Below are 20,747 nucleotides of genomic sequence, written 5' to 3' on the forward strand. Positions count from 1 at the left end.
AACATCCTCCCTGCACCCACCTCTGCTACTGATAAATTCACAGGTCTACCATGTCTTCTCCTCCTCCTCCTTACCCATTCATGGACCTTTAACCTCTCCTCACACCCACATTCCTTCTGCTCAGCACCTTGATATATCATGCCTTGATATACTGCTGTGTCCTTCACCAGGACCATCTCTTCAAATGTTCTTCACAGGGTGACTCATGCACGAAGCAGCTTTGCTGTGACACAAAGCCACAGCTGCTACTGCCACAAGTGCTATCCGAAATCAGGGGTAAGACGAGAGCATTAGGGAGCCATGTCTCAATCGGGATGGGGAGGAAGGAAATGGGGGGCTCCAGAGCCAGTCCCTCACACTGCTGTCGATTCCCACGACGACAGAAGGACAAGTCACTTGGGATGTGGCCAGGTTTTACAGCCCATCAACTGAGCTGAGGTCGGTGCCCAAGCGGATGCTCTTAGCCAGCCCCAGTTCAGATGTAAAACATAATCCTCTAAATCACCTTCAGCTATTGCAGATAACAACATAAATGAAATGTCACAGGCTTATTGGGTCACATGGTGATACCTTAAACATCTTTCTGCATTTCCCTTCCCCCAGTACCTGTCTGTATCTGGTGTAAACTGTGATCTGTTCCATGTATAAACTTCATGTGAGTGAATGCATACAAATATACAGGCATGACTACAGTGCGAGCTTCTCCATGGTACCAACATGTAAAATGAGCAACGATAAAAATTTATTGTTTGATAAACTTACTGTAATTGCTGCTTTTGATACTATTTTACTAGGAAGAGGCCAGCTATCCCTGTAACCACAGAACTTGTAAGCTGTCACTGTCGCCTGTCTCTCTGTGGGTCATGAGCTATCCAAAATATACCTGCTTCGAAGTGTGGGAAACATGTAGCACATTGTAGACATTATCGGAAAAGAATAATTCTGTTTATTGGAACTCTTTTGGTTATTTTCACTCAAAACTATAGGGGACCACTCACGAAAGAGTCAATCAGAGAACTTTTCCATTTCTCTGTGTACACATCCGTAACTATTGTATCAATTCAGACATAAGATTTCATCTTAAGAGACTTTGGAGTGCCATAGAACTGAAGTAAGCAGAAAAACTCAGCTAAGCTATCACAGACCAAGGAAGAAATCCACTTTACCAGACTGAAATATAAATGCATCAAAACACACAGAAAAGTAAGTGTCCTGACACTAAGAAAAACCTCAGGATTGCTGTGTACATGTTTTGCTTGTTTGTATGACGTTCTCAATGCGCACCATCGCACTGCCTCCCCAGATAACATCGCTAGCGTCAATCTCCCCACACGATAGTTTTAATGTTTCCCATAGTTTTTCAGTTCATCGGACAGTTGGAGGTTCTCCATAATTTTTCCAGGAACTGAGGTTAGACTAGCAGGTCTGTAATTTCCTCGGTCTTCTCCCTTCTCTTTCTTGTAAATTGGAGTAACACTGGCTAGCTTACAGTCAGCAGGGACCTCCCCACACTCCCAAGACCTTTGGGAGATTTTGCTGGGGTTTCCAGTTAGAACAGATGTGTAAGTCCCAGGTAAGACCTGCCAATGGACAAGCCAGCTGTCGACCTGTCTACAGATTTGATCTGGTCCTACCTTCAACTTAAGAATGCAGTGAACAAGGATCAGCAGTCATGGGACACTTGTGATGTAACACCCTTAATCTTAAAGAACAATAGACTTAGTAATGTCATTTGGTAAGGTACCTTGTTATTCACTCAGCTTGAATTCATTCTCCTTTCTCTATTTTATTTCATTTATTTTCTTATGCTTGATCACCCCTGGATTTCAGTTTTCTGATCTGCCTTCCTTATGATGGCAAACACTATCGCAGCTAACTATAATAACGTGGAAAGAAGCTGATTAACAATTTAAAGAGAAACTCTAAATATCATAAAATAGAGACTGATTATGATGGCTCTGAAAAGCAACATTGCTATTTTGAACAGACCCACTGAAAAATATGATGTGGCTAGCACTTTGGATGAAGTTCAAAACTACCACGGACATAAAGCAGAACTATACACAACGGTCTTGATTTTGATGTGACAGTAATTGCCTCTTCTTTTATAACAGAACTTCAGCTGAAGCCCATGTAGAAACAAAAATTCAATGACTCTGACAAATGCAGCTTGAAATACCAGAATGTGGGTTACCTCATGTGCAGAAACAGGGGTGTTAGATTCCAGACCATCTTTCTCAGCTGCTGCAGATTTCAGGACTCGACTCTTCTGGCACACCCTTTGTTGAACCTGCTCCACATCTTCTCTATATGACTGATTCTTGACATTACTAGGTTTCTTCTTTTGGTATAAGAAAAATAAAAGAAACAAGTAACCAAAAAGCCCTAATCAATCCTGCTGAGTAGTAATTACAGTGCTTGAGATGACAAAGTTACAAAGCCCATAATTATAGGTAGATGAGGAAAACCACAATTACACAATTACTACAATTTATTGTGGGCAAAGTTATGGCAAAGGAAACTATTTAGAAGCAGCAGTGCTGTAATTTTTTTATAAATTTTTAGAAAAATTGCAGTGTGCAAGTGTTCTTCCTCTGACCTACGCTGTTGTTTCATTATTCTAAGCATGGACCTTGAATTGTGTATCCCCGGATGCAGTCTTAAATACATTTTTTTAAAAGGTTTAGCTTTTTTCTGAGGCTCCAGTCTCGTACTGGTACTGTAGACAGAGTCTATGATTAGACACCCAGCCGATCACCAGGCAGGATATTCCTGTGGGCCTGGGGATTTGCTGTATGCACATGCTGAGGTATTTGCTGACTGTAATTTCTGCCTGAGTTTGTTTATCATCTGGGGACAGATGAAATAAAACAGCCACCTACACAAAATAAAGAATGGCAAATCCTTACAGCATGACCGTGGTGGAGAGCACAGCATCAGGGACCTATCTGCGCTGCACGGATATCTCAGCTAGTGGCTGCAAATCAGACAGGATATTCACTGCAAGTAGCCCACCCAGAACCCAAAATGAACAAATTTACCCCAGTTCTCAGCAAGCTCATCAGTGCACACTGTGCTCCATCTTGTCACAGCCACACTGCTTTCAGCATCTCACACAGTCTGCTAAAACTGAAGTCTGAGAAGAGTCTGGCTCTACCTTCTCTGTAACACTCCTTCAGGGAGGGGACAACAGCAACGAGACCCCTGTCAACCTTTTCATCTCCAAGAAGAACTTAGCCTCTTCCCACTCATTATGGCTCCAGCTCCTAAACACTGCTCTAGTTTTTCGAAATCCCTCGTTGTACCAGGGTGCACCAAACAGGAGACAGCATTTCAAATGCAGCCTCACACGTGCAAAATAAGTAAGTAAATAAGAAATCTAAATAAATGATACTCAAGCAAAATAACAGTATTCAAGCAAAATAGTAGGAAGATTTCACAATATGTCCAGGTGACTTGGAATGCAATATCCTCAGCAAAACACTTTGTGGCAGCCCATAGTAATGAAAAAAAAAAAAATTCCCTCCATACTACTTTTAAACATACAGCAAAGGACTCAGAGAGTTAACGCATACTAAGTATATAGCACATCAGACAAAAATAGCTCAGTGTAACTTGAGGGTTTCATTATTTATTTATGAGTAGTATCATCCCCAGTGCAACTAAACTCTATACATATACCCTCAAATTCAATCACACCTGTGTAATCTCATGTCCAGTTACCTCTGCTAGACGGGCTTCCTTTCTTGTTTCATCACCTTCAACACCAACACCATCCTGATGCCTTTCCAGTTCTGCTTCACCACCATGAACCACGTTGTCCAGAACATCCTCTTGGACTCTGTCGTGTTTGTCCATACCTGGGCTCTCTTTATCAGCCTTCCCCTGATTTGAAAAACACAAAATGTTTACAACAAGGAGAAGTCACAGTCCAAAACCTAAGTTTACTAAGGAACATCACACTCCATAAGATGTCTACTCTATCTACAGTTTAGCTTAATGAATGAAGGAAAAGACTGAGGTAACCCAAATTCAGAGACTCTTGGAAACGCTTGCTCAGATGAGTTTGCTGTATTGGGACCTTAATCGCTATGAAACAGCTTCAGGACAAACCAAGCAGGAGTAAGTGCTCACATGATTTTTAATACTGTCATAGAAGTTTCTACTTAGACACATTTGGCAACTCTAACTATTGATCTTGCTCCTTCTCCAGAAATTCTAGTATGGATGGCTTCCACTCTGATATTTTGATGGTCATCTCTCCCAGCTACTGTTACACTCAATGGTCAGGTCAACGAGAGATTTCTCCAAACCACTGCCTCAGCTTTGCACACGTGAACTCATTTACAGTCTGAATGTCCTGAGGTCCCCTAAAGATCAGTGGTTCCACATTAGTGACCTCTCATTATCTACCTTGTGCATGTGGGTGACAAAACCTGTTGAAATCACAGGTATATTGCAGGTTTTGCATCAGGGAGAAAGCGGGTGCAAGCCCTGGGGGCTTGTAGAGATCATCACATTGATCTCTTGCATACTTCACATGTGCAAGGCTGAGGGGATGATTTGGAGAACGTAATTTATCATTCCTTTCATCAGATAAGGAAAATATGTCTGTAAGACTACAAATTTTAAGGAATTATGTATGCATTTCTAGTGAACAGACACACACGCACACATACATACACTGACATGTATTAGAATATATTTGTCAGGTACCTGAAGAGACTGCCCCAATCTGTCCTTGCTTTGATGGATACCCTGTAATGGGCTGTCTGACAATACACTGCTTTCCTCCAAAAGTGGATCATTTTGCTTCTCTTTCTCTGACATATTTACATTTACATCTTGACCCTAAGAGAAACAATATAAAAAACATCTGCTTGTGTGACTGTAAAAATTGTTTTTTAACATTAAATCTCTGAATGGAAAAAATTATCTATGCAAACAAATAGGACAAATATCGTGCTGCAGTTCTAAACAAGTCTTACTGGTTTAAGAGAAGCTCTCAAAGTTCTTTGGCAGAGGCATATCTGCAATTTTCTCATCTATATACCTTCTCCCTTCGTGTCCTGACCAAGATACCTGCTTTAATTATGTGCAGGAGAAAGCTAAATGCAGGTGGTGTTTAAATGGAAAACTGCAGTTTTGCATAGACATTATTGGCTTGTTACAGACTTGTTATAACAAGTTAAGGGACTTCTCCACATCTTTTGTTTATACATATATATTTACAGAAGGCTTAATTTCAATGAAATTAAGGATGCAATATAGGATGCAATATACAAAAGGCATTTGCGAGACAGATGCCTCTTTAACCAGTCTTCCACTGTCATTATTGTCAACAAATATACTCACATCACGCATTTCCAAAGGCTCCTTTAACTCCACTGCTATGGGGCTCTCTTCTGCAGCCACAGGAGTATCAGAAGTGATCCATATCTCTCTCTTCAGCATTGTATCTGCCTTATCTTCCATTTGTGTTTCATTACCAAACTCATCTTTTAACTCAAGGGCTTCACTGAAACTGTTTTCCTCCTTTTGCTTGACATTTTCAAGTCTTTCTTCCAGACTCCTGTGTTCACTCTGAAGTGTTTCAATCTCATCCTTAATAAACTTCAGTCCTGGTGAAGAGGTGTTTTGTTTAACAGTTTCTGCTAAAACCAAAATCTCCTTTAACGTGTCTTCACATCGACTAAGAGGTGCTTGTTGTTCCTTTAAACACGAAGAAAACATTTTATTGAAAAGTATCTTCACTCAATATACTTAATGCTAAGATCTAAAGTCAATCGCTAAAATCATAAATATTTGTTGTGAACAACAAACTATGCTGAAAAGTACATGCAGACCTATTTGCTGCAGAAAGTCAAATATTAAACCACTAATTTTAGTCAGCCATTTTTATGAACAGACAACACCTGAAGCTATAAGCATTATGATGATGATAAAATAATCAGTATGCTGTAAGGAGCATGGTGGTCTTGCCAAGTTCTGAACAGATAATCCCCTCCCTCTCCTATTCCTTTTTACTTGTTAAAGGTATCGTAAATTCTAGAGGAAGGGGAATTGCAGTGATCCGTATCTGAGCTCTGGTTTCAGCTTTCAGTAGCTCCCTACACTCACAGCTACAAGACTGTTATCCATTCTGCCAAAGAATATCTACTTATGCATGAAGGACATTTCTTAAAACTGAACTTGGCTCACTGACATTTTCCTAAGCTTTCCACTCTGGATAAAGACACCTACTAACACCAAATTTAATGATGTCTTTCCTCATTATGCCCAGAGAGGAAAAAAAAACCCCAGCCAACCAAATTGAAGAAGCCTGTGTGCTTGAGCTAGGACAATTCTACCTTCAGTTCAGCTGATAGTAAAGGTCCACTCAGTGCATTAAGAGTCATTTTAGGCCTACAATTACCCTGGCAAAATGAACGCTGCATATACTGTATATTTTAGAAAGGTTTCTTAGTTTTTCAGTTTGACACCACTAGCAGTTCTCTTTTATAAACGTGATGGTCTCTATAAGCCCCTAGGGCATGGACTTTCTCCATGATGCAAAACCTGCAACATACCTGTGATTTCAACTGGGTTTGCTCAGCTGATGGCTGTTCCGTTGCTGGACCTTCACAATCAGCAAGCTTCTCAGAGATAGTTTTCAGCTCAGTGCTCAGGCCTGCTACCATATCCTGAAACTGCTGGTGCTCTTGAACGTGACTTTCCAATGTCTGCACTATGGCCTAGAAACCAAGGAATTTCCAGGATTAGTTCACCATTAGCTCAAACAACTGTAACTCATCCACACACTGTCACAGCTTTTCCAGGACCTCAGCAGGGCAAAAAACTCGCTTGTTTCCCATAAAATATCCAGCTATCCACAGGTGTACAGAAAATATCTTGCCCTCTTCCCAGCACATCCTGGACTCCACCATGAACAAAATCTTCCTTAGTAGCAGGAAGCAGAAGAGTTTGCATTTCATAAGAATATACTTCTAAAACGGACATTTTCTATTCAAAATGCATGAAAGATTAGGTGCAGAATGCCACATAGGATGCAAATGCAATTTGCACTAAACTAGGTAGATCCAATAACAAACGAGATGCAGGAAAAGCTGTTCCTCCTTCCAAAAGGAAAAAAAACCCCTACCATAGCTTGAAGGTTATAGGAACAAATCCTTTGTATTATAGCTATCTGAATCTGTTTATACAGGTATAAAATGTTACTCTTCACAATTACCTTGGTCTCATTTCTTTAAACATTCATCCCTCTGCAAAGCACAAGGCAGTGAAAAATATGAGCTTCTGGTGCTCTTTTTCCCCACAGTGAGAGAGAGGAATTCCCTGCCCTTCTACAGAGGAACTTTCACCACTCCCAGCTTTACCCATAAACTTGCCAGCTGAATGACACTACAGGCAAACAGGGAGAACTACAATCAACAGGCATACCAATCATCTCGTAAGGAAAGAGAGTGAGGTTCCAACCTGTAGCTGGCTGAGTAGATTTTCATGTTGGTGCTTTAATTCCAACCATTCCACCTCTGTGAAGCAGGGATCCCCAGTGTGACCCTGTAGGTGATCTTCCTGGCTTTTCAATTCATTAAATCGGGAAGTTAAGTCTTCTGCTTTCTGCAGGAGGTCAGCATAGTTTGTCAGCTGAGCTTGCTTCTCCTGCAAACCAGGCTGAAGGGCAAACCCTATCTCCTGTTGCTGTTTCTCCAGTTCAGTTAGAGCCAATCTCAGATCTTTGCTTCGCTCATATTGCTTCCTGTTGAACTGAAGTTGTTCTTGAGGGCTAAGAACAAATACTGTGTTTAATAGTATTAAAACCCCACAATTATTCATTACCTAGAAAATGTCAAATTGTGAACAAGTCAACCATTAGAATGAATTTGAGCAGACAGAATATTTTTCTTCAGGTTCTGAATTACTGATCAGCTCTAGACTGGAATTTTCAAGGTGATGAAAATGAAAAATACTGACATTATTGCTGCTGAACTGGACTTGACAAGTGACTAGCCCTCTTAAATGTTAACTTATAAACACATAGTCCCTAGCCTCTGAGATGTGATGCTCAAGCTCTGCATTCTTCTGCTTTTCATTACAGCAGAAGTTCTGTTTAAAAGCTACAATATGGCTATAAATCTATTTTCTTAGACAACTTCTTATGACAGTCTCCTGAAAGGCAACGTTCTGTAGAAAACAGACATTGCATTGGTTGAGATGGGGGTGGGGGACTGTTTTAGAGATACAGACAACAAAACCAGCATATGTGATGTGGGTCATGTTAGCACAATCCAGTGCCTACTTTCCTGACCTTGACATTCGATTTCGATTTGTGTGCTTTATCAGCATGTATGCTGATCTGCTGCAGGTGAACAGGCTACATTTGTCCACGGGAAATACGCAACTATGATCAGTGAGATAAAAGTAACATTTGTATGTTCACATTTAGTGATGAAGCTCAGATATTTTCCAGACGGAACTTAAATGCCAACATTTGAAAATATGATCCCACACAAACAAATCCAAATAAATAAAGTTTGGTTTACAGCAGGATAAATGAGGACAAAAGCAAAGCTTAAGTGTTTTGTTTTTTGCCCCTCAAGATTCATATTTTTTGGCGATGACAAATAAAACATAGCCTCACATACGTTAAGTACTCTTACTTCAAGTTCCCTACTCCAGCTTCACACTGCTGCTGTTACCATGTTGCATCTGTTATTCACAGGCCTGATCCTACAAGGTCCTGAGCGTCTCTTCAGACGTGCTGACCAACTCGTCTGTCTTCAACATACTGTGAAGAGTGTGCTCTGCATTCTGCTGTGTTGGATACAATACAGCCAATGCTCTATGTTTCTGAACGCCACTTGTATCGCTTGTACTGGATGCTCAGTAATAAGAGAAGGCAACTGAATATTCTCAAAAATACTTATTTTTAATAATTAAACTCCTGGTCATTTTTTAAAAAGTATACAGTAGGCCTACACTAGCTTCCATTGATCTCAACAACAAAGTTCCCATTGATTTTACTGAAAGTCGGTTCAAGGACATTATACAGCAGACAAATATCTTGAAAGTGTCTGCGTGTGCAAAATCAGAGCTTCAGTTTATGTTTACACAACACACCTGGAATCATCTGACACGTTCAAAAGGATTGATTCGGCTCTCAGACACAGTTGCCACAGTGCCAGCGACACTAAAGTGCCTTTGCTGACTTAAAGAAAGCCTCTCATAGAGCCAGAATAAACCAGACTTTAAAAACTCTACTTTAAAAATCCCAGCCTGGATTTCCCCCAAACTCTTTTCTGAAGTAGTACGAATCGGTGCAAAGGCAGATCCCACCTCTTGCTGGGGGACCATGTCTGGGGCACAGAGCCCAGATCACATTGCAAGGAAGGGCCACCACAGTGGTTAAATCAGTGCACCCTCACTGCATAGTCTAATGAAACAAGGAGCAATGGGTACACATATTTTTATTTATTTTTTATAAGAGTGGCTGAGCTACTTCAGAATCAAATGGGAATCTGAAGCGAGCTGGGCAGACCCCATCAGCTGTCCTGCCATCCGTCTTACACCTCCTGGCTACACCACACTTGACCGTTCAATCCAAACTGTAACCTGCCCCTTCACAAAACTGCAGAAATACAAGTATTTTCGTAGGTATCTTGCTCTGTCCCCAGAGAACACAAATTCAGTGGAAGTGATGCAGAAAGAAGAGAAGAAAGTTGATATAGCAATAAGTGATCTGTGCTGCCTCTTAGCAAAGTCCACATTACCTTCTATATTCAGTGGCTAACCGACAGGTGCTTTCCCACTGGTTCTGGAGCTCAGAAATAGTCTGCTGAACCACTGGCTTCTTTTTTTCCTCATTTCTCAATAATGTTTCTCCTAGAGCTACCATGTTCTGTATTTTGGCCTCTCCTGCATCTTTGAGAGCTGTGATTTCCTGTATTAAACAAGAAGCAGAAGCAATACATATACAACTATTTTTGATTACAAAATAAAAGGTATTACCAATTATTTTTTTCATATTTTGTACACTGTTGTTCAAGACAAAAGAATTCTCCTTGCAATATATCACATAACTGAGACTTAAACAGATAGTCTAGTTTTAGAAAGTCTGGGATAATAAGGGTGAGATTTATTAATTATTCTCTACACAACAAAACCAATATCGTGCTGACAAAATCAAAAAAATGCCCCAAATCTTAGGGAGAGATATTTGTCACAGTATTACTCCTTCCGCAGAATAAAACATGTAAATCCCAGCATACTCATTTCTGGCCACTCTGTTAGAAGGCCTCCTAAGTAGTCAGAGAGGAGACACCAAAGAGGCCACTGGGGCCTGAGAGACCCAACCCCGGCAGTGGAGCAGCCCAGCGTTACTGACCTCCCTGGCCACCTCTGGAGTGGGCTACGATGAGAAAGTGGCACGGCCACCAGGACCTCAGGAGTTCAGTGCTGCTCCACCCGGAGGTGCAGCAGAGAATCTCACCTTACGTGAGTAATAAACTATGCAAAAACAAACAAAAAAAGAAACCAAACACTCCTCTCCCCCAAATAAGCCATAAACCCAGAGGCAATCAGCAGTGACAATATCTTTTAGCAGGCAGTGACTCATCAAGCATTCCCCTGATATTAGCATGAGCTGTGAAGTGGCAAAGAAATACATTTAACACAATACCTTTATCTTATTAATCCTTTCGTCTGATGACAACTCATTTTCCTGTGAGCTCAGGTTATTAACAGCCTCCTCGAGCTTTTTGATCCAGCAAGAAACATCCCGGGCGACTTCTTCAAAATTTTGTCCTTCCACTGGAAGTCTCTCAGTACTCCCTGCCATTTCACTTACATGTGTTATCAGTGCCTGGTATCTATTAATAAGATCACTGGCTTCTGAAATGGTTTTATCTTCTGTCAGCCCAGCCTCCCTCAAGGAATTTGCTAGCTGAGCCATGGAGTCAAATGGTTTTCTGAAAAATACAAAAAGTTAATAAACATCTATTTGTTGTAACAACATGGAGTAATCTTCTTTAGAAGACAGTTCTTAGAGACCAAAGAAAACGATACCTCTGCATTAATACTGTTTTATAGAAGTTTTCAAGTTTTGTCTCATCTTTTTTGATTTCTTCTAGTTTTTCTTCCTGAGCAGTGAGCCATTCCTCCAAGACAGTGCGGCTTTCTTCAAGACTAAAGGGAGTATAAATACAGACCACATGTCAAAATGAGAGGCATTACATGACTAAAATCTGCTGACAGCAGTGTTTTGCTGAAAAACTAACATACATATATGCACCTGATCAACCAAAGTTTTAAGCACAAGCTTAATTTTAAGTATCTTGGTTCATGTCACTGAAACTACCCATAAGCACATACTCCCATATAACGTTGAGTCTGCTAGATAGCAAAAAAATACATAAAGTATACAACAAAACACTCACTACCATTTATTAAAATACCATTTTTAATAAAAAGCAGTGTTGTTTGCCATTCACTCTGGCTGTTAATATGAATCATTTTATATCACTTGTGATTAAAATGTCAGAAACTACACTAGCTCCCTACCTACTGAGCTGCTGGAGAGAAGCACCAAGTTCTTTTTCCCGTTTCTGACATTTGGAGATCAATCTTTGTAGTTCTGCTTCTTGATCTCTCACACGGTTGTTCAGGTGGTTAATGCTTGCTTTGGGCAAATAATGCTTCACTTTATTCAATAAAGTTTTAACCTCTTGGATGTCTTGGTCTTTGCCTTCAGATGTTAGAAAATGCTGAATAAAAGCACAAACACAAGATGCATTTGTCAAATTTGCTGTTGTATAACAGATAATTGTTACAAGAGTTTTTCAGCTCCTGTTATCTCCACCAACGTTTTCTGCAGCAATTCCAGTTCCTAAAAAGGAATATATGTAATTCACGTTTTGCTGACTATTCTACTTGCAAATGGAAAAGTTGCTGTTCGTAGAATAAACAGAAAGTGAAGTGGACAACTAGGATTTTTTTCTCTACAGCACAAATACACATGGAAGAAACAGGCACACAGTATTCAAATCTAGCACTCTTGATTCTGACAATGAAAATCTGGATACAACAAAATGAATGCAAATTTTTCACATTTGAGTCCAATGGGGTAAGAATTTCATTTTACCCTCTACATATTTGACTTTCTCCAGCTTTGCACACTGAAGTAGTTGGTCAAGGTCCATTGACTTTCACTAACTACTGTCCTGTCTCTCACTTGCCCAACTATGTATGAACTTGGACAGTGATCCTCCATTTTAACATAGTTTTATTTTCATTCCACTTATTCTCCTAAAGCTTTGAGTTACATGAAATGTTCATTCAGCCTCAAGTTACAAAACCGCTGTAGGTGAATTCACTCCCAAGAATAGACTCCTGTGTAAAAAAAGTAAAACTTCAAGTACAAGCAGCTTCAGAAATCAGAACATTTTAATACTTTACCTTTAGCTTCTGCAGTCTTTCTTCCAGTATCCATTTTGTTTCTGAGGGGTCAAAGCAGTCCTTCAAAGACAGCTGAGTGCTGCTGAACCAGTCATTAAAATTCTTGCACTGACCTGAAAAAAAGATACATTCCAATTTTCTTGATTAATTATATTCTGTAAAAGAAAATCCTATTTAACATGAAGATTTCGGACAACTTGTAATTACATTTATCAGTGCTACTGTCAAAGGTTGCTTTTCACTACAGACCATGTGACAGAAAATGTTCATATTTTTTTTAACCCGACATTAATTTACAATGAACATAGCTGTTCACCTGGGAGGGGCAGTCTGCTATACATAGCACTTTTGGTGAACAAGATCTGGATGAGCCTACTGGCAACTTTTCTCATTTCCACACAAATAAACATTAGTCCAAAACTATTTGAAGATAAGACTACCTTTGGGTGTAATTCTACACCTGCACAATTCTATGTCTGCATAAACCAAAAAGTAACTGATAATAACTGATAATGCTATTCATTCTCATACCTAAGATGAAATAAAAAATGACTGGAAAAATGAAAAAAGTTGATTTCTGCATTTTTAAATGAAATGTTCTACACTTGTTCCTGAATTATGCTTTATACTTCTTTTATCTTTTTTTTTTTAAATGTAAAAATAAGAAACAAAATACTTTGATTCAGACAGAGAGTTTTGTTGGAATCAAAAGCCATTTTTATCCAAATCCTTATCTTGTTCAGAACCCTGAAGCAGTTTGAGATATCAAAGCAGTTCCTGACACTGAACCAAAAATGAATTAATTGCATAAGCTTAAAGTGACTATGATGATCAATACAAATCTATAAAGCTATATAAATGTGAAATGTGTTTGCTTACGGTTCAAAACACCGATAAAGTGATCTTGAAACACATGTTTCTTCTTATTAAATAAATCAGTGACACATTTAAGCTGCTTATTTAATTCATCCACATCGGGACAATCCGTCTCTTCTTGGAGTAATGTCACATGGTGTTTTTGTTGTAGAATTTTCTGGTGTATCTCCTAAAGTTTAAAAAAAAAGGACAACTGTTAAAAAGAATAATTTGAAGTGCAAGCAGAAGTTCACTGTACAGAGCTGCTTTAGTACAAACTAGAGTTTTGCAAAAGGGTTTAGTCCTGCCTATGTGTCAGAACAATTTCTTAAAGCATATTCATGTTAACAAGGCAATCAATAGGTAGATAGAAGCACTGAACTCTCCTTGAGCACTGTGTATACATCTGTATGGATACATAATCACACATACATTCACTCGTGCATTTTGGCATCATACAGAATAGATACGTGAAGTGCACAGTAATATAGTATGTTCCAGAGCACATAATACCTAGAAGCTATAATGCCTTAGCTGCCACAGGCACTATTCCACCCCTAAATGCCTTACTCTGTATGTCAAGTCCCTTTCAAGTGGATTGAAAGATAACTTCGAGGGAGCTGGAAGAATTAATTAAAAGCTGTATTTTTCTTCCAATGCCTGTGATTTCACTGCCCCAAACACTAGTGGCCTGACACCCATGACTTATTTGCACATAATCCACTCACTGCTCAACAGGAGGTTTAAATCTTGCCAGCCTTGAACCTCCAAGCAGGAAGCAGTTCTTTCTTCACCTCTCTCTCTGGTGCAAAGAGAATGGAAAGTTGGCTTAAATTCCCTACTGGGAGCTCCCCTTTCAGGCAGGCTCAGGTAGCACAAAGACAACCTCTGTATATCACCCAGTCTTGGAAAAGATACAACCCCATATCCCCCCTACTGCTTCAACATATCTTGCACGGTATGGTGTTGTCGTGCCTATCATTAATCATATCCAATAGCTGCAAGGGTTAACTAACTACATCTGAGAACGTCCAGTGAAAACAGGCATTTCATCTTCCAGTAGCTTAAGGAAATATTCAAGCCAGGCTCTTCACTTGAGTTATTCCAGCAGTTTACAACAAATATAGGAGAAACACTTACGAAGACTTATGAATGACACCCAGGAAAGAAATAATCAACAAAATTATGAAAGATGCGTAATTTGTGGCACACTACCTCTAATTTAGTAAAGATCTCTAAGGTGTCAGAAGGAGATAAAGCTTTTAAAAGTGATTCAGTCATTCCAATCTGTGTCTTGGCCAGGTCAAGGTCTCCTTTTAGTTCTGCTGTATTCACGCTGAGTTCACTGGTCCCCCGCTTCGTTGACAAGAGCTCTTTGATTAGCTCCATTTTTTGCACAACAGATGATCTGATGACCTTGGAATTGGAAATAAATATACATAAGAAATTATACAGGATTGATTTCCTAGAATATTAAGAACTCCATGATACACATAAAAAGTAATTAAAAGATCTGATGTCCAGACGTTTCAATCACAGCTTGTTCCAGTTTCTTTCCCTCCCACTCCTCAAACTGAAAAATAATAGCATTTAAGCCCTGCTTTTCTGAGAAGGAATGATCTCAGTTCATCTTTATTAGCAATGCATTTACTGGTGCTGCTTTACTAATAAACTTATTTGTCAGTCTACTTCAGTGTCTGCTTTCAGCTGGATAAAGGCTTTACATGCGCTTTGGCTACCAAGAAAAAGAGGATGCCAGCTCTCTCTGTAGCACACCTCCCTGCAGTGATCCCACCAGGGCAAATTCCCCATAGCAATAGAAAAATCCAGACAAAACCAACAGAGAGGTGGGGAGCTCTGGCTCGAGACTAGTCACTAAAGAGCAACAGGTCCATAACCTTATCTCTAAGGCTTCCGCAGATTTGCACGAGACAGCAACTCAATGGGATCATGGCCAGATGCTGAAACACCACCCCAGGGAGCTCAGGGCGTCTGGTGCTCCCGAGGAGCACAGTGTGCACAGTACAAGGTTGCAGAGTCCTTTCCTAAGCTCCTTAGATCACTTTACCCAGTGAAACTCCTCTGAGTTCACTGTTTGCTGAGGATAAACACACAAACAGCCAAACTGGGTCAAGCTCAAGGTGCATCTGACAGAGACCGCAAGTGGATGCTTAGGGAACAGGTACAGGATCAAGGTAGGCTAACGTGGTCTCAAACAGTGGAGAAGGATTTATTCTTTGCTGTGTGAAGTTAACACAAAAAGATGAAGATTTCGTTGTGATATGCCAAAGGAAAACATCACAGTAAACACCCGTCTGTGCAAACAGCTACATACTACCAAGCTACGTTAAGCCATATCCAGGTAAAGGAACAGCTTAAAATAGACAGCATGCTGAGTTGCTGGGATCCCCAAAGGGATGAGATCCATTTTGCCTTGTCCTTGGTGGCCTTGCCTAGCTAAACACCAGATATCACTGATATTGGCCTCTTTCAGCAGGCCTGCAAAACAGTTGGGTCAGGTCTAAGTTCCTAAAAGGCACAGGACCAAGAGAGGCCTTTCTGTTTAAAATGACAGGTTTGGTTCTAACAGCTTGAGAAAGACAACAACTGAAATGTCACTGCTAATAGCCAACAAAATGCCTCCAATTCTCTTTGGGTAGATTTAAGTCAAACCAAGAAATGATTATTGCAAAGATGATACTAGAAGCAGGGCTGTAGTAATGAGTACTGGTGCATTAGCTGTAAAAGCTTCTTTGTACCTGTAGCTCCAGTGGAGGTTCATTGCTATTCAGAAGTTCTTCTATCTCAGCAACTGTGTTGTCAAATTTCTGGAGTTTCTGCTCTTGGACTCGTAGGCATGCCTGAAGGTGGGAAAAAACACATCGGTAACTGTGTTTCCTCCCAAATTAAATTTCCATGTTTCTGTTAGAAAATTATATTAATAATATTCTTGCATTTTGGCATATAGAGCTCCCACAACTGGTCCATTTCCTGATTTTCATTTTAGCAATTTAGACATTTTTTGTATTACAGTCAGAAACACTCCATGTTTCTCAGGCAAACCAGTTGTTAATGAAAATCTAGCATAAATTTAACAATCTTAATTATTTTACTTCTATATTAACCCAAGTAAATTTCCAGGAAAATAATCTTAATTTTGTACTTATTTCTTGCAATTTCTATTAAAAAGTGATGTTCTCAGATGTTATAGATGTAAAGTCAAGAACTGGCATCCTGATGATACCCTTTGTTAGGGATGTGATAAAACACAACACATGCTGTGAGCACTTTTTAAATGTAAATCCTTTTTATATGAAAAGATCTCTACTCATTTGAATGGATTTTGGAAAAAGCCAGCAATGTGAAAATAAAATACCAGCTTCAACTTATGAAACAGGATATATCTAAAATAGTCACGTTGTCTCATATTCCCAAATTGATATTCCAAACTCTCTCAGGACAAAATATTCCTTTGCAGTCTCTGTACAAGCAATCATCAAAACCCATTCATGTGCTGCAGCCTTTAAAAGAGTTCCTATTTGCATACTGGCTACAGGGAAAAGCAGAACTTCTCTCACATTATTTATACTGAAATTATCTTTAAATATAGAGTTAAATAATTAATCACTCTGTTCTTTTGTGACAGGCTTCTCAAAAGCACATGTACGGGTGCTCTGCTGGGTGGTCATAAAGGACCCTGGGTTTCAACCCTATGTAACATGATACACATTGCAATAGTTGTTTGGTGGTTTTGTTTGTAATTAACATTAATGTAGACATGTTTCAGGATCAACAACAAAAGAAATAATAATAAATTGATAAATGAACCTGACACCATCTGCACTTCAAATAATTTTACAACAATACCAATGTACTGAGTTCAGTTTTCTCTCCTTCTATTCTGCTTTTATAGTAGCACAATTTCTCCCTCCCTTACCCTCTCCTCCCCTCTCTTTTGAAATTATCCTCTCACATGGGAGCAGCGGAGTAACCTTAGCGCAGCCAGCTCCAGCACAGCCCTTGCAGAAGCAGGTCGGGGGCATGGCCACATCATGCTGGGCTTGAGCAGTTTCCAGGTAACAAAATGGCCCTTACGATGCAGTTGCCAGCTGGTGCATTTTTACTAAAGCCCTCAGGGACCTGAACTACCCCAGGTAAATTCTAACAATACAATGGTAAAGGTAATAATAATGAGATAAAATATCCACCTCTGCACAGCGCGTATACTACTGTTTCACTGGGAAGACCTCTTGGTCAGAAATTAAAATATTTACCCCCATATGTGAAGGCTCTTCAATGGCATAGAGCTAGTGCATGTGTTTTTACACCCAACTGCACCCCAATACCAAGAGTTAATGCTGTAATCTATGCAAAAGAGGCAAGGGGAGCCCAGGCTCTGCTGCTGTCTGTCTGCCTGCAGCCCCTGGAGACCCTTAGCAGCTAGCCACTATTAAGGCTGCATTAAGTTACACGAAGGAGCACACTGGGACAAGGATCACAGGAGCAAATAAGCCACCTCTGCAACCTCTTCTTGAACTATCCATTGCCCTGCCACTTCTGAGGCTCCAATAACTTCACTGACAGGCAGTTTTCTAACTAGAAAACTAATTGTTAGCCTATACGCACTCTCTTCCCTTTCTTCTCTAGGCACAAGGAAATATGTGCACCACTGTACTCTGACTACAAGCTTTCCAGGCCTTCTCTTTGCTGTATGTTTGTACAGCACAAAGGAATGAGGGGGCTTTTGTAGTCTAAAGCAGCATTTACAGTGTTGCATTAATTTAAAACAATTTAGTATACACATACGCTATCTATTTATTAGTTTCCAAGACCTGTATCCCCAATACAATATGCAATATCTTCAGTGAAACTATCCATGCAGGTACAATTACAAATGTTACAACTTCCTCTGCATTTGCAGTATTGATATTTCTATGCGATGTGCATGTTTATAGTCCAAAGTCCATGTCACTACAGTGTAAGTTAAGGGTAAAAAATTTCCATTCAAATTACCTTCAACTGCGTAAGGTCCTCTTCGGTCAGACAACGGTCTTCCGCATTCTTAAGTTCTGCATTTGCCCAAGCATCGATTGTGCCGGATAAATTAAGAAGTTTGTCCCACAAAGCCTGAGCTCTTCCCAAATTATCACAGTAGTTTTCAGTCTTTTCATTGATCTACCATGAGATTTATATATAGAAAACACACACAGGTTTCAAAAATTTTTAGTTATATTCTAAAAGCAAATACAGCATAATAAAATCGGAGCGAGATTAAACCACCCACAAAAACAACAAGTGCGACAAGGGAAAAAAATCTCGTGTGTCTTCACAGTGAACTGGTCAGGGAGAAGATATTTAAATCCCTGCCACACATGTCGCCAAACATACCAATCACAATGGCAGCTTGCCAGTTTTAAGGCAGGTTTAGGAAGGAGCCTTGCTCATTAATGTTTATCTACTCTCAGTAAATACCATCTAATCTCAGTATTGATGCACTGCTTAGATCGACAGCGGCAAATATTTCTCACCAAAAGCACCAGCACTGTAATTCTCCAGATTGTCTCCAAAGTCTAAATCCACAGAAGTTGTTATGGAAGCTTACAGATTCATGCAGAGAGCACTAATATTGCATTTCTGCATTTCCTAGAATTATTTACTGTCAAGGAGTATCCATGATATAAACTACCTGAGAGATCAGAAACATTACGCCAATAGACACTCTGCAAGCTTTGCTCTGATAAACACTTAGATTTCTCTCTTAAGAATCTTTGCCATATTGCACTTAATTTATTCCAAATATTACACACGCGTCAGAATCAATTACTATAATGCATAACAGATAAGACCACTCTGATAATTTACTTTTTACATACATCCAGCCATCTGTCCACAATAATGTTAGCCTCATTCTCGAACGGAGGCTCCTCAAAGCTTCTCATTTTATTGAGCTGGAATTGAAGGTTTTTGCAGATCTGATTTATTTTGTCTACATCTTCAGAGTGATCATTAAATTCCTCTTTCGCCTCTTCAATCTGTGAAAAAGACCAAATGGATATTTACGAGCATGTTCACTTATGACTGTTCAGCAAAACATTTTTAACTGATGTGTTGTTCTTTTTTGTTTAGAAAAACAACCGCATTACACAAAATAATCTATTCTATATAATATGATGAGACTAGGAATGTATCCTGTGTCATTGTATCCTTGTCATGCTGATAGGAACATTTTTCCCTGTTAGAAATCCATATCATTCTGTTATTGGCTGCAAAACAGCTGAGTGGGAGCTATGGATAATATATTTCTGACTAAGAGAGCCAAAACCACAGTTTGCTTTAAAAGTCGTAATCGCAAGATCCAAGGGGATTTGAGAACCTCATTTACAGAAATAAAAAAATGCACAACATAATACTCATCTGAGGTACTATTACAACTCTAAAAAAACATAACCTGGCATTTTGATCTCCAGGTTTTGAACTACTTTAAAAAAAAAAAGTTTAAATCCTACTAAAACACAGCCATCATCAAATATGCCATTGCCACAAACTGAAAGGTCCTTTTTTTCTTCCTTTCTGTTTAAACACTAGACTGCTTCTTTGTGTTTAATTGTAATGTCAGTGTTTACAAGCAACATGGAAGCTCGCTGAAAAAGAAACACTGACCTCTAGTGTTAGGCAATTTGATATTAAAAGCTCTCCTTATTTCCCAGAAACAAGCATCCTCTTATATAGATACTGCCAACCACTGAGATAAGAGGAGGGACAACACTCACAAACCAGACCAAGGCAGAGAATCTCTGTTATTATTTTATATAATTATGAATAACAAATCATCAGCACTCAAGGACATGCCTTGTACTGTGCTGCAGCTATTGCAGACCACAATTCTGAGAGTGGAATTACAAAACACAAGGTGAGGAGGCAGAGTTGTTAACAGAGTGAGAGGTCTCCATACCAGCAGAGGCCAGGGTATGCAGGTGACCTCCCTTGCAGCAGGAGCCCGAGTGATAGGAGGTGCCAGAGGTCTCACGTGTGAAACCAAGAAAAGACAAGACCCTGCCTCAGCTGAAGGGGAGTGGCACACACGGGCACCATCCCATTGCCCAAGGGAAGAAACCGCTTACATTCCTTCTTAAATTTAACCATCCCAGGCACTGCCTGAGAGCAAATGTTCCTGAATGATATGGGTGACGCTTCATCAGAAAGCCTAAATGGGATCTGAACAACCAGTTACATAACCCAGACAGGAAATGTGAAACCTGTACAATAAACCTGTCCAGTCACAATGGATGTGCTGCTGTTCACTAATCCATTGGCCATGGACAATGATGTCCAGTGGTTGTATTCATTGAGCCAAGACAAATTTAGCTGGCTGTCAAATTTTTGTCTGAAAAAGTGATAAACTTTAAATGAGGGCTTTTCCAGCAATACCTGTTCATTTA

General features: G+C 39.7%; 1 protein-coding gene across 6 annotated transcripts in view; it reads right to left on the minus strand.

Annotated features, from left to right (window-relative positions):
* SYNE2 (spectrin repeat containing nuclear envelope protein 2) overlaps positions 1-20,747 on the minus strand; it is a 201,830-nt gene that overhangs the window by 117,875 nt on the left and 63,208 nt on the right. For all 6 annotated transcript variants that reach the window (XM_054825951.1, XM_054825955.1, XM_054825950.1 and 3 more), the window contains exons 32-47: positions 19,182-19,340; positions 18,322-18,483; positions 16,068-16,169; positions 14,524-14,724; positions 13,333-13,498; positions 12,454-12,566; positions 11,560-11,762; positions 11,065-11,184; positions 10,679-10,967; positions 9,771-9,940; positions 7,477-7,786; positions 6,570-6,734; positions 5,356-5,712; positions 4,717-4,851; positions 3,724-3,885; positions 2,195-2,341 (exon numbers count right to left, since the gene is read on the minus strand). In XM_054825951.1, coding sequence (XP_054681926.1) covers positions 2,195-2,341; positions 3,724-3,885; positions 4,717-4,851; positions 5,356-5,712; positions 6,570-6,734; positions 7,477-7,786; positions 9,771-9,940; positions 10,679-10,967; positions 11,065-11,184; positions 11,560-11,762; positions 12,454-12,566; positions 13,333-13,498; positions 14,524-14,724; positions 16,068-16,169; positions 18,322-18,483; positions 19,182-19,340 — 2,961 coding nt within the window. The remainder of the gene's footprint in view (positions 1-2,194; positions 2,342-3,723; positions 3,886-4,716; positions 4,852-5,355; positions 5,713-6,569; positions 6,735-7,476; positions 7,787-9,770; positions 9,941-10,678; positions 10,968-11,064; positions 11,185-11,559; positions 11,763-12,453; positions 12,567-13,332; positions 13,499-14,523; positions 14,725-16,067; positions 16,170-18,321; positions 18,484-19,181; positions 19,341-20,747) is intronic.

The sequence above is a fragment of the Grus americana genome, chromosome 5 (genome assembly GCF_028858705.1).
Source record: "Grus americana isolate bGruAme1 chromosome 5, bGruAme1.mat, whole genome shotgun sequence".
Lineage (NCBI taxonomy): Eukaryota > Metazoa > Chordata > Aves > Gruiformes > Gruidae > Grus > Grus americana.